Below are 12652 nucleotides of genomic sequence, written 5' to 3'. Positions count from 1 at the left end.
ATCCAATACACACAATCTTGCTGGTAAACATTCCCTATTTTATTTTGGCATCCAGTAGGAAGAAAAACAGAAGTCCTCTGCTGAGGTGCCTGCATTCTGTGATGCAGAAGCACTGGTATTGCAGCCTGGAGATATTCTAAATCCATGCAACTTCTACAGCTGAAACTGAGTTTGCTCCTAAACAGGTATCAGTCAAGTATAAATAAACCCTCAAAACTGTGTTACACTTTAGGTGAGACACCACAAGCTTTCACTTTCCTAATCACTGCCTACCACTTCAGCCCTGAATGCAACTGACTTGATTTGTAAATTTACAAGGGAAATAAAATGCAAGATTAGACACTTTAACTGTAGATTGTTTCCTTCCTCTGCAGAAGTAAATAATGCTGCTAAAATGAAAATGACTCTCCAGGGAGAAATGGCTATCCAGTCTTCATTAGGATCAACTAAAATTAGTATGCACTTTTTCCTCCTCTTGAGAACTATTGTACAACACCATTAGCTTATTCTAAATGCTGAATTTATTTACTTTTGAGACAACGTTTTTTTGATAACCATTAAGAAGGAGACAGGCAATGCATGAAAAGCTCCGGAAAATATCTGATAAAATAACAGATTAGAGACACATTAGAAACTAAACTAAAGGCTTCATAACACAGCTGTAAACTGAACTCAATTTAGAATATTGTTATAAAAGAACAATACTGAGCTGATTCCAAAACATCCAAAGTACTTTATCCAAGAGCTTTACCTACTGCAGAGTGACATATAGAATACTGAAGCACCATGGTTACTATAATAACCAACCTTGTTAAAAAGCTCTTAAGTGCAGCAGTAGACTGTACAGATTCCTTGCAAGCCTATTTCAGAGGCAGTAAAAGAATAAATATCTACTGATAAACAAAAAATGTGTCGAACAGCATTTTAAATGAAATGCTGTGTAGCATTAGGCCAAATTTGCTATTTACATTTGTGTCAGAAAACCTGTGTAACGCTGGGGGTTTTTCCAGACAACTATGAAGAGCAAGGCCACTGGCAATTCAACGCAGAATTATAAATGAACAAACTGAAAGCTTCAACTGGCCATTGGGTAAGATGACCTCTTTACAGCAAATTCATGAGCCATTAATTGTTTTGTTCAACGATTTGCAGACTCCATGAAAACCACAACAGCGAATTCTTAGGAGTGCCTCAGACAAAAAGGAAAGAGAATGATTTTCACTGATGAAGTACTAAATATCGCTAAGAAACATCCTATTTCACCCTTAATATAGAGAGAACAGACATTAATTACACTTCCTTTTGATTGGTTTTTTTTTTTTTTGAGGGTTTTTTTTTTTTTTTTAATACATGAACAGGGCACAGATTCTTAAGACTTGCCAACTGGTGATTAATCTGTGTCTATTCTTTTTGCATCCTCCTCACACTTGCAATCCAGTATCTTTGCAGGAGAAAGCCTGCAAGCCTAAATTTTTTAGAGCATGAATAAAGGCAATAGCTGGAACTCCAAAACTAGCATCACATGGAGTGAAGAGATGCTTTAGCACTCACAAATCAGGACACTTGTTTTTCATTCTAGGCACCAGATGCCCAAAGCAGAAAGGAAAGCTAAAAGCACATAGGTTGCACACTCTGCAGCAGTGCACAAAGATTGCTCAGAGCCACAGGAATATGCCTCTGTGCTGAAATTCAGCATAGAGAGGTAAAAAACCCAAAGCAAGATAACTAGATCAGGCCTGCATTAGTGGCTGTCACATCTGCGTGTTTGGTATCCAAAGTGCAGTACACCAGTGGGCTTGCACTTTAACTCCCAAATATATGAATGGAAAACGCAATCAGTGCCTGCTGGAATGTGTGCCAGCTTTTTGCTTAGAACACCATTCCCGGAAGCCAGAATCACAGAATGGTTTGGTTGGAAGGGACCTTAAAGATCAGCTAATCCCAACCCCTCTGCCATAGGCAGGGACACCCTCCACTAGACCAGGCTGCTCAGAGCCCAATTCCACAGAAGCCTGGAGTAACATTCTTGGCTACTTTTAAATATTCTGAACAAATCTGTCCTGTGATTTTAAAAGCAGTGTTAACAACTGAAAAAAGATCAAGCAAAAACAAGCCTGAATGGAAAAAGAAAAGGTCCCCTGAATCAAACCTGTAAACTCTGACTTACTAATACATTTTTACAAATGCAGTAACAATTATCTTGGAGAGTGTGGCAGTCACCTAAGGCCAATGAAGTGAAAAGACATGTCTTAAAAAAGTGACTGTCCGTATGTGATGAAAAGAAAGGTCTACACTGGACAAACTTAAAACTTCAATTTTGAATATTTCTAATAGTTTGGGGTTTTTTTATTTGAAGCCTAAGGTAGATGCAAGGCATTTTTCACTTTGTCTTATGAAATTACCATCCTCCTTCTGAAGTTCAGAGTAATCCACAGTGAATGACAACAAATTTTGCATCATTTCCACATAATTACACTTCCTTTTTTCACATCTCATGAAAGATCACCTTCATTGAATATATATATAGATGGAAATGACATTATTTCTTCTCATCCTGCACTATAGTGAAAATAAAAACTAAGCTTGAAGAAAAGAACAGATGCTTTTTACCAAAATGGATAGCCATAAAAATAGTTCTCCTCAGTTCATATCAGAATTTGATAAGCCTTTTGAAGAAAGAAGCAATAAAAAACCCAGGATAATGACTGGCTTTTCAGAGCAGTTTGATTTTTCCTCTTAATTCCATTTCTTGTCATGAGTCTAATACCTAAGGCAAACAGTGTAATATCTTAAATCCCTGACAAACACAAACCAAATGTCAGATGGTTTGAAGGAAAAAAAAAACATTGGAAATTCAAAGCAGAAATGCTTTTGTGAATACAGTTTTATCTAACATGAGAATCAAGTATTTTATTGTCTTACTGTGGATTGTAGTAAGAGCACAGAGTAAGATGGGTTAAACACTTCCTTCTTCACACAGGGTATATTGTAATAACAAAAATAACAGAGGCAATAGTTTATTGTCAACCCAGATCATCAGCAAGAAGGCTGCTGTATGGTCTTCCTGGAGCTTTCTCTTCTCCAGACTGGACAATCTCAGCTCTCTCAGACTGTCTCCCTAGCAGAACTGCTCCATCCCTCTGATCAACTTGGTGGTCTCCTCTGCACTCGCTCCAGCAGCTCCATATCCTTCCTGTGCTGGGACCCCAGAGCTGGATGCAGTGCTCCAGGTGGGTCTCACCAGAGCGGAGCAGAGGGAAAGAATCCCCTCCCTCCCCTGCTGCCCATGGGGCTCTGGATGCAGCCCAGGACACGTTTGGCTCTCTGGGCTGTGAGTGCCATGGCCGGGGCATGTCCAGCCTCTCACTCACCAGCACCAAATCGTTGGCAGGGCTGCTCTAGGTCTGTTCATTCCCCAGCCAGAACTGACCCAAAAACTGCCTTGTCCCAGGTGCCAGACCTTGTGTGACTGCTAAGGAGTTACCAAAATTTTCTAGGATGAGCTTGCTCACCAGTCCTGACAGCTAAAACACAGTTTTAACTTGTAGGAAAATGAACTACAATGTCACAGTGAAGTCATGCTTTAAACCTACCACTTGCAACCTCTCGCCTTACTCAGCTGTCACAGAGACCAGCAACTGAGAAGGAAATATCTCACCTGTGCAAATTTGTGTATCTGCTCCACCACAGCTGCGAAGAGGGCATGGACACTTTCATCAATTAGACTCTGCATATAATGAACAGCTTCTTCATCAGACAGGTCCAAACGAAATTTGTCCTGCACCTGGAATGGGAGTGGAAATGGCTACATTAGTTCAATGGTTAAAAACATGCATTATTCTATCCATGTATATAGTGATTTCGGCTGTGAAAGTTTAGTGGAGAATCTCTCTTTTACTTCTAAGCTACAGCAGATTGTTGGAAATGTACAATGTTATTTAAAACACCTATTTAAAATCCTTTAATAAAAATAGTGCTTAAATAAGCAAGAAACAGTCCTCTCATTCAAACTAGTAATTTCAAAGCTCAAGGTCAGAAAGGCAAGAGAAGCACATGGAAATACAAGCATGATAGGAGAAAAAGAGAATACATTCAACATTCACTGGAGAATGAAATGCCACTTGAGAAAAAACACACAACTTTGCATATTAAATACAAATTTGGAAGAGTCTGGATGATCCTAATGATTTTTGAAAGAACGTAACAGTTCCTTACTCTAAACCTGTTTGTCTTTCAGAAACTGTAACGCAGTTAAGTAAATAATACAGAATGGGAAGAAAGTGTGAGCGAACCACCTCTGTCAAAACTGACCTTTGTGTAGCAAGTGTGAATTTCATTAACTTTGATTGTATCCACCGTCCATGAACAGTTGGTTGGAGACACTGCTAGCCCTTACATGGTTTTTCCTCTTGACAGCAACATTGTACCAGTAACACATTCTGCTTAGTACTTGCAACTTGTATGTGAGTTAAAAGCTGAATGCACAATAATTAAGAATATGGCAATACCTATACTTTCCTATTTCCATCCTGGCAATGCCAAGAACATTTATGAAGGGGCAGTAGATGCCTTTCTGTGACTTCCAATTAATTCCAAGAAAACCACTCAGAACTGATCCAGATGGCAACTTTCCCTAACAGACAGGGCTACCCAGCCCTAACTCCATTGAGCCTGGTTTTATCCCTTTCCCTCTCCAAATCTCTTCTGATGAGCCTAGATCCTAGCACTGCCTAAGCAGTACTATCCTCATCATTTGAAGTATTAGTTACCTTGAAAAGTAGTACTGGTAACAATATGTAAATTGCCCAGCAAATTCACATTAGTTGCAGAAGATTTATTGCTGCCATGTAGTCACATGCTTTATTCTCATAAAGATAAATCTCAAACAATGCAAGCTCTTGTGGAGATGATAATATTCAAGTATTTCAGCCTCTTGCATAATGAACTAGATAAAATGGTATCAAACAAACTCTTTTACCCTATCTTTATGCCAAGTCAGAATGTTTCACATCCTAGGTAAATTGTTTCAAAGATTAATTGTCCTGTTTAACAACTGTGACTTATTTGCTATCTGAATTTGTCCAATTTCCATCTCAAACAGTTGAGCTCATTAAAACTTTTTATATTAAAGAGCTGTCTATCAGAAATCTCTCTCATATAGGGAAATATCAAATGATTTGTTTCTTAACCTTCTCGTGACTGTGACTGTAAGACAGAATCTTAGTCTTTCCTGAACATTTTCCATGAATTCACTGTTTTTTAGCCATTGACAAAAATGTGAGCCAAGTTATTTCAACAATTTCCATAATAAGGTTGAATTTGTGAGATGATATTACCTTTATGTCTTATTTTGTATGCTTTCTATGCACCAAGGATACCACATATTCAACCACCCTCTTTATGACAACAAAAATGCTCCAAGATTTCAGTGCAGTGTTAATTGATTTCAGTTTACTGTAACTCTGTGTTCCTTTCAAAGGCAATATATTCCAAAATAGTGCCCTTCAGCACTGTAATAAAAAGGCTAAGTTAGCCAGCACAGTATGTAAAGATTATAGAATTACAGAACCCTTTCTATTGGAAAAGAGCTCTATAATCATGAAGTTTCTTCACTCAAAATACCATTGTAACTCTGTTGCTGGGCTGTTTGAAGTAAGCATAAAGTGAGTTTTTCCTCAACTTCCTCTCCAAAAGCTGTTTGATCAGTAAGAAAGAATGGATCAAGCCAAAGAAGTTCCAACTTTCAATGAAGCATGTTAACACTGAGAGATTCAGCAGATACTCCAAGAAGTTCTTGTTATGAAGAACTTTTATCTTCATAACAAACAGGATGAGAAAGAAGTTTATTAACTCCCACATCAGAAATTTTCAACAGTGAATGACGCACAGCAGAATCCAACGGAATTTAATGGACTACTCACATGCCTGCAATTATGCGAAACCTTAAATACATCCCCAAATTACAGCACAGATTTCTTTCAGATCTATTTTAGTGCTCACAGAAAAGGTGATGTTAATGAGAATTCAGGAAAATCATTAACTCCAATTTCAAAAAAAGAAAAAAAATCACCGTAATGCTCTTTTACACAACTTTAGTAATCAAACACTTTGGCAATCTTCTCATTTGTTCATGCCAGATCTTCTCAGAATTTTTGCAGTTAGTTACATCAAGATGCAGCTTCATTCTATGGAATTAATGACAAATTAAACCCACTTCCCACAAAACACACTGGCACACTGATATATATGCAAAGAAATTCACCCATGGTTAGATCTTGCAATCAGCTGGCAATTAACAGAAGGATCAAATGATGCCCAGTATTAGATCTCTGCATGCAAGTTTTTCAGCCCTGCATTAAAACTCATTGGTGAAACCTAGATGAGAAAAATTACAAATTACCTCTTGAGCTGAAACAGCAGCAAGATTAATACACACTGACTTACAGTTCCTGTAGGAAAGCAATAGTAATTCGTAATTGAAATCTCTTGAATTCCAATGTGGGATGAATTCTAAAAGCCTGTAGTTTCTCACAGAGAAGATCAACAGAAGAGATTTTTGCATGGTGGTAAAAAAAACGGTGAATTTGGGGGTTGAAATTCTGATGAGATACAATTATCTCACTCTACACACTTACAAATGAAGACCACCATGAAGGCATCAAAGATGTCCCACCTGAAGATTTACTTATAGCTCCCACTTTGATACTTAGATCAAGTGCATTGTTATAGTTCAGGATTTGTAAAACAGAGGAGAAATAAGCTTGATGAATCTAGCTGAACTTCTGCTTTGTTTCCAGAAAAGGAAACGTTAAACCCCACATGATACACAAATACTGGTTTTAAACATTAAATCTCAATAGAAGAACTTGAGTGTTCCAAAGATGAAGAGGTTCAGTAAGTATAGTCTATCAAGATACTGACATTCAATCTGAAACTAAAGTTGTCCACTTCCTATCCCCCTAAACAGTGGATAGTTTAGTATCAAAGTGTACAAAAAGCAGATTGAAGAGTTATATGAAACTGTTTGACTAGAAATTTTGCTGTACTTCAGTTAAATATTAAGCACTTTGTAAGGAAGTTCTGTCAGTTACCCTGATACTGCTTCTATTTTTGAAAAGACAAAAATTAAAAGGGGAAAAGAACATCAAGGACAGTTAAGAAAATATGGGGGAGTGAGGGTGGGGGGAGAAGCATTTAATGGCTTAACTGTTAATGAAAAAAGAAGATGATCATCACCTGCAGCACAATCTCACAGAGGATGGGAACTAAGCAAGGTAACAAACCAAAAAAGGGGAAAAAATATTTTACAGCAACAAGAAGAAACACTACTTCACACCATGATTATCCCAAAAAGCTAACTCAGAGGAAGAAGCACAACATCTACCAGAATAACAGGCAACATTAACTGATGGCAAACTCAGACTCTGTTTTTTTCTTTGAAGTATCTTCACGAAGAACTAAATTGAGTATTGTATGGAAAATGGCATCAAAGATGTCCTATGAAGATGATTTGACAGAAAACTCAGAAAACTCCCAGTAACTCCCACAGAACTGTGTAAAATACAAAGAAAAGGAAGACAAAAAGAGATGAAATATTCAAGAAAACACTAATCATCTTACTAAAAATGGTAGTTAAAGGTCTGAGAAAATGGCAGGCCAGTGTCTTCATTCAGCTGAATGAATCTCCAAGTTCAACCTTCTGTCTTTGGCTATTTTGTGTTTCTGGAAGTGTGACAGGCTTAGGATTGAGAAATCATGTGAAGACACAGCTGGGAATAGTACTACTGTGGGTAAGTGCACTTCCCTGTAGAGTTCCAAAGTTTTCACTTGAACATTTTGTTCCCCAAGCACAAGACTGCTCCCTCCCTTCTACCAAAGAGCAGATTTGTATGGACTTTCTTTTGTCCTCAAATCTGACCTACTGTACAATATGGACCACAGTCACCATTTCAAACTCAGGAATTTTTCTTTTTCACTAGCAACCATCTTCTCACTCGTAAAACATTACCTGAAATGGATTAGGTACTTAAGGCTAAAGGTTATGACTAACTTTAGAAATTCTGTGGATGCTTTTATACTCTTAGAGCAGCATCAAAATCCATTTTCCATGAACACTTGTAGCTCTGTTTTGCAAAATTACTGAAGAAAGTAGTAATGTGTTTTGAGGTGACACAGAAGGTGTACATATGAGAACCCTTTCTCAACCCTGATAAGTTTTCAGACAAATTGCAAGTCAGCCATTCTGAAGACTGGTGGCTGCTCCAGTATTCTTTCAGCAGCATTAAACAACACTGCTTGTGTTTGATGTAATTTTATCACACTGGTATGGGATTGCTCATTCTAACTTCAGCTGCTTTAATGAGAAACTTCAGTGTCCTTTTCCAGTGGCTCACAATATACATGGGATATAAGTACTACTAAAACCTGACAAAGATCAATTAACAGCAAAAAAAGAAAAAATAGTAGAGTTTTCAAGATTATTTTTACTGTTTTGCCTTGTAATTATTATGTAGTCAGCATGCAATATTCATGTGGCAGAAATGGGCATTAAGTGCTTGGCTTAATCCTTACCGCATTTCATCTTTTTCAGTAAATACTTTCCTGCTATTCCTGTTGCTTCCTGTCCTAACAACTCACACCATAAACTATACAGATGCTTTATTTGCATGAACAATTTTGTCTGAGAGACTATTCTGACAACAGTCTTTGTTTCCAAGGGTTCAATTTGAACAAAAGGCGGTAAACAAGCCCATGTAGACTTCTCTAATTTTTTTTTTTTTTTAAATAAAAGACAACAAAGATGTTAGCGAACATGTCTAAATTGAACTTCTGTGACAATCAGGGTTTCAGCCACTACAGTACTCAAAGGTGACACTGTTCCAGCTCAGAATCTTATCATACTGGCCAAAAACTTACAATCAACTAGAGACTGTGATATAAAGCAACAGAAGCACAAGAGTGTTCTCACACTTGGTTCATGATTTGGTGTTTACTCCAACTTTAGTATTTTTTCAGTATTTTGAAATGAATTAATATGCATGAAAAATCAACAGCCTAGAAACAAAAAAGCTGGGTGTGCAGCTGCAGCGTCATTACCCAAATGGACAGACAGATGAACGTCTGCTGAAGCAAAATAAGCTCCATGTCAATGTGACACTTTTACAAAGCATAAACCTCCCCAGAGCAGCAAGAAAATACGACTACAGAAACAAACAGACTCTAATCAAGCAAAAGTGACTTTACTTCTCCTGTAAATTTCCTACTGGCATTAATAAATCTCAGGAAGATTTCCTAGCACCACCTTTTAACAAATACTGGTATTTTCGGTCAGGTGCAAAGGGACAGATATCCACTGTCTAAAAAGGCTTAACAAGCTCCAACTTAAAAAGTCCTTTCCATTTCACTAATTTGGGAACTCAACTCTCAATTATCCTTTGGCTGACTGGGGAGCACAGGGGAGGGGGAAAGCAGTGTGAGTTTCACTACAAGACAGATTAAAAAAACCTGGAAAAATTAGCTCAGGTTTAGAAAAAAGTTAGCTCAGAAGCTTTCTGTACCTCCAGCCACATCTCTGCTTCAGGTTTTATACCTGTAGAACAAAAATAACTTCACTTTGATGATATATTTAATGTTAAAAGAACAAAACATGTCTGCTCTCTCTTTTTGCTACTTTCCAAACAGTTACACTGATCATTTTCTTATCAGTGAGCCCCCATCAGTGTTCACACAGCCTTGGAAACACAGAGGGTGCTCTCAGTATTACAGCCCACAGATAGATGACTTTCCTCTCTTCTGGACAGCTTGATTTCAGCCTTTTCTGTGTATATCCCAAGGTGCTATCAAAATGAATGGGGCTACTTTCACAAACAGCAGTTAAGCTCCTGCTTATCGGAGCCAGGTATTTGTGCTGTCTGTACACACAATAACCTCGCCTGTAATGCAGCATCTTTGCAGCACCTTCTTTAATCAATGGACATCTGAAACAGAGCTCAGTCAATCAGGACACTGTCCTTTAATGCCTGCTGAGTCCTTTGTCTGCCAATGAATCACTGGTCCCTGATGACTTCTCATTTAAAGGTCAAACCTGCTATGAAGGACAGATAAAAACCATCTGGCTTTCCTGTACAAAAATAAAAAGCCTTTTTAGTTAGGAGGTGACAAATGCTGAATCCATTAGCTACATCTGAAGAGTGATAGTGCACCTCTTCCTTATGCAAAACTGGCTACATAATTGACTCCAGATTTTAGTCATTACTACTTAGAATTTATAGTACTGGCTAATTTTAAAAAGCCCAACAATTAGCAATTAGGACTGCAGCTGTCCTGGAAATGGAAAGCAAGGAGCAGTGGCAGGAAAAAAAGTGAGTGTAGAAATATCTTCATTGTATTATCAGTTATGCATTGACAAGTCAATATAAAGATTTCAGTCCAGTCTTTATCCTGAAATCTGAGAAATGGAAAAGCATATGCAAAGAGTGGAAAATTTAAAGGCAATTATCTCAGAGGCCACAGAAAGGGAGACACAAACTGAGGAGAATCCTCCGCTACTTTTCAATTTAATTTCATTTTGTGACATTTTTGAGCCAGGTTTTCAGAAAAGCCTAAATCAGAGAGTGGCAGTAGGAGATGGTGTCATGAACTGTGAGATGAAGCACACTATACTGACAGCTTTCTTTATAAATAGTATGGAGAGGACAAAAGGAGATGAAAGGATCAAAAAGGCAACTAATTTTAAGCTTTGCAGTTACTTTTTCTTGATCAAAAATTGACAAGCTTTTTACTATAAAACTAAACATCATGATTTTGAAAAGGTTTTCTCCAGGTTTGAGGAGACAATTTTGTGCAGTTGATAATACCTGTTTTCTGGGGTTTCCTATAGGAAAAAGTAGCGATCAAAACCTGGAGTGAGGGAAGTGAGTCAGTACAACAAGCTTTTCTTGCAACTGGAAGGTACTGCCTATTTTTCCATAAATACTGGGTATACTCACTGGGTGATATTGTATATACCCACTGCCAGCGGATAGCTGGTTCAGAAACCAGTTTTCCATATGCTCCCCAAGAACAGTTGTGAAACTTCAAACAGAGCTTTGTTTGTTTTCAGGTCAATGCTGACTCACACATTTTCAGTCCAATTTTAGCTGTGAGAATGCACTGTTAAGGTCAACACTGATTTAATTTCTGAAAACAAATGCTATTCAAAGCAAGTAAGATGGTACTGCCAAATTCTGATGTGCTCTAAATCTGTATCTTCAGGTGAAGCCCTCAGGAATTTCTGTTTCTTTTCATGGTAGCAGGAAAAAATTATCCCCATTGACATCTTTCTCTGGTAAGTAAAATCGGTTTGGGTAGTTTGCTCTCTTTTGAACAAGAAGAATGTGGAAGTTCCTTCACGGAGGATAAGAACAGAGCACCTAGATGTGCTTACACGATCCTGTGCCAATAAACCTTGTCAAAGAGGTGCAATCTGTACTTATTTTACAGACCGTTGTACATGACACAAGCTGCTGTTCCAATTTTGCCTCCATTCAATCTGTGTTTCTCGCACGACATTTCACAACTTTTGGACAGAAACAACACTTGGACAATATGCCTTCTGTTAGATTTTAAGCTTGATTATACAATTGCATTTTGTCAGTGAGTTCCCTGGGATATGCCGCTGTTATTAGATGGTAGACGATAATTCTGGAAAAAAAAAAAAAAAAAAAAGGAGAAAAAAAAAAAGTCTGTCTGTGTTCCTCAGGTTAGTAGTTATAGTCTTTAAGAATATTTTCTCTACTCAGATTTTTCTAAAAGGTCTAATTTCACATATCAGTATGAAATTCTTAAATAAATGTAATCACAACGCAATTCAAACAAGGCCTCACAGAAGAGGACATGTTTCACTGAAGTTTCCTTATGATCTTACTTGGTTTCTGTCTTTGACTGAATGTAAGAAAGTCCAAGGATGCTGACTTCCAACATCTTCTCTTAACTAACTACTGAGCATCCCATTGCCTATGCACTATAGTACTATGCACTACAGGAAATGACAAGAGACAACACAAGAAATCAAGACATGGAAAATCAAAGTGGTATTCTTTATTTTATTTCAATTTATTTTATTCTACGCATCACTACCATATGCTAAATGCAAATTTTATTTTTATTTAGAATATGTATATGATTACTAAAATCAAAGTTTCATTCTGGCTCTAAGAGCACAGTTGATTATTTGATGGAAGTTTAGAAAAGGGGAACGCAGAAATTATTTCTGAATGCAGTTTTTATACCTTACTGTAACCAGCAGGCAGACACTTCCTGCAAAGCACCTCCCTGCCTACTGGTGGCACAGGATGTCCCTTTGTGAAGACAAAGATTAGACTGGGAGTTCAGCTACCATCTGATATTGTAATGCTTTCACTTTGAGGAAGCAAAATTGTGACCATTAAAGTCCTTCTTTAGCTAATAGCCTTTAAAATAATTCATGCCTACTTCAAAACAGCAGCATAGCTATACCCACTGAAAAGTTCCAGTATCAAAGATCTCTATGCCAAACAAATTGTTTGACAAAATAATTGCAGTGTAGTATTTCAATAGGAATTATAATTTATATAATATATATGGAGTACTTCAATAAACAGTCCTTTGTTTCACAAACCCCAAAATTACTCTC

General features: G+C 37.5%; 1 protein-coding gene across 4 annotated transcripts in view; it reads right to left on the bottom strand.

The window, feature by feature from the left end:
* PIK3C3 (phosphatidylinositol 3-kinase catalytic subunit type 3) overlaps nucleotides 1-12652 on the bottom strand; it is a 67019-nt gene that overhangs the window by 925 nt on the left and 53442 nt on the right. For 3 of the 4 annotated variants that reach the window (XM_042028764.1, XM_042028767.1, XM_042028765.1), the window contains one exon: nucleotides 3659-3784. In XM_042028764.1, coding sequence (XP_041884698.1) covers nucleotides 3659-3784 — 126 coding nt within the window. Of the gene's footprint in view, nucleotides 1-3658; nucleotides 3785-11516; nucleotides 11683-12652 lie in introns of those variants that run through there. The other variant, XM_042028766.1, reaches the window with a different exon arrangement.

The sequence above is a fragment of the Corvus kubaryi genome, unplaced genomic scaffold (assembly GCF_017639235.1).
Source record: "Corvus kubaryi isolate FWS band 111438036 unplaced genomic scaffold, C.kubaryi_AGA036_p1.0 37308, whole genome shotgun sequence".
Classification (NCBI taxonomy): Eukaryota; Metazoa; Chordata; class Aves; order Passeriformes; family Corvidae; genus Corvus; species Corvus kubaryi.
The sequence above is the reverse complement of the archived record's forward strand: the minus strand, read 5'-3'. Positions and strand labels throughout refer to the sequence as shown.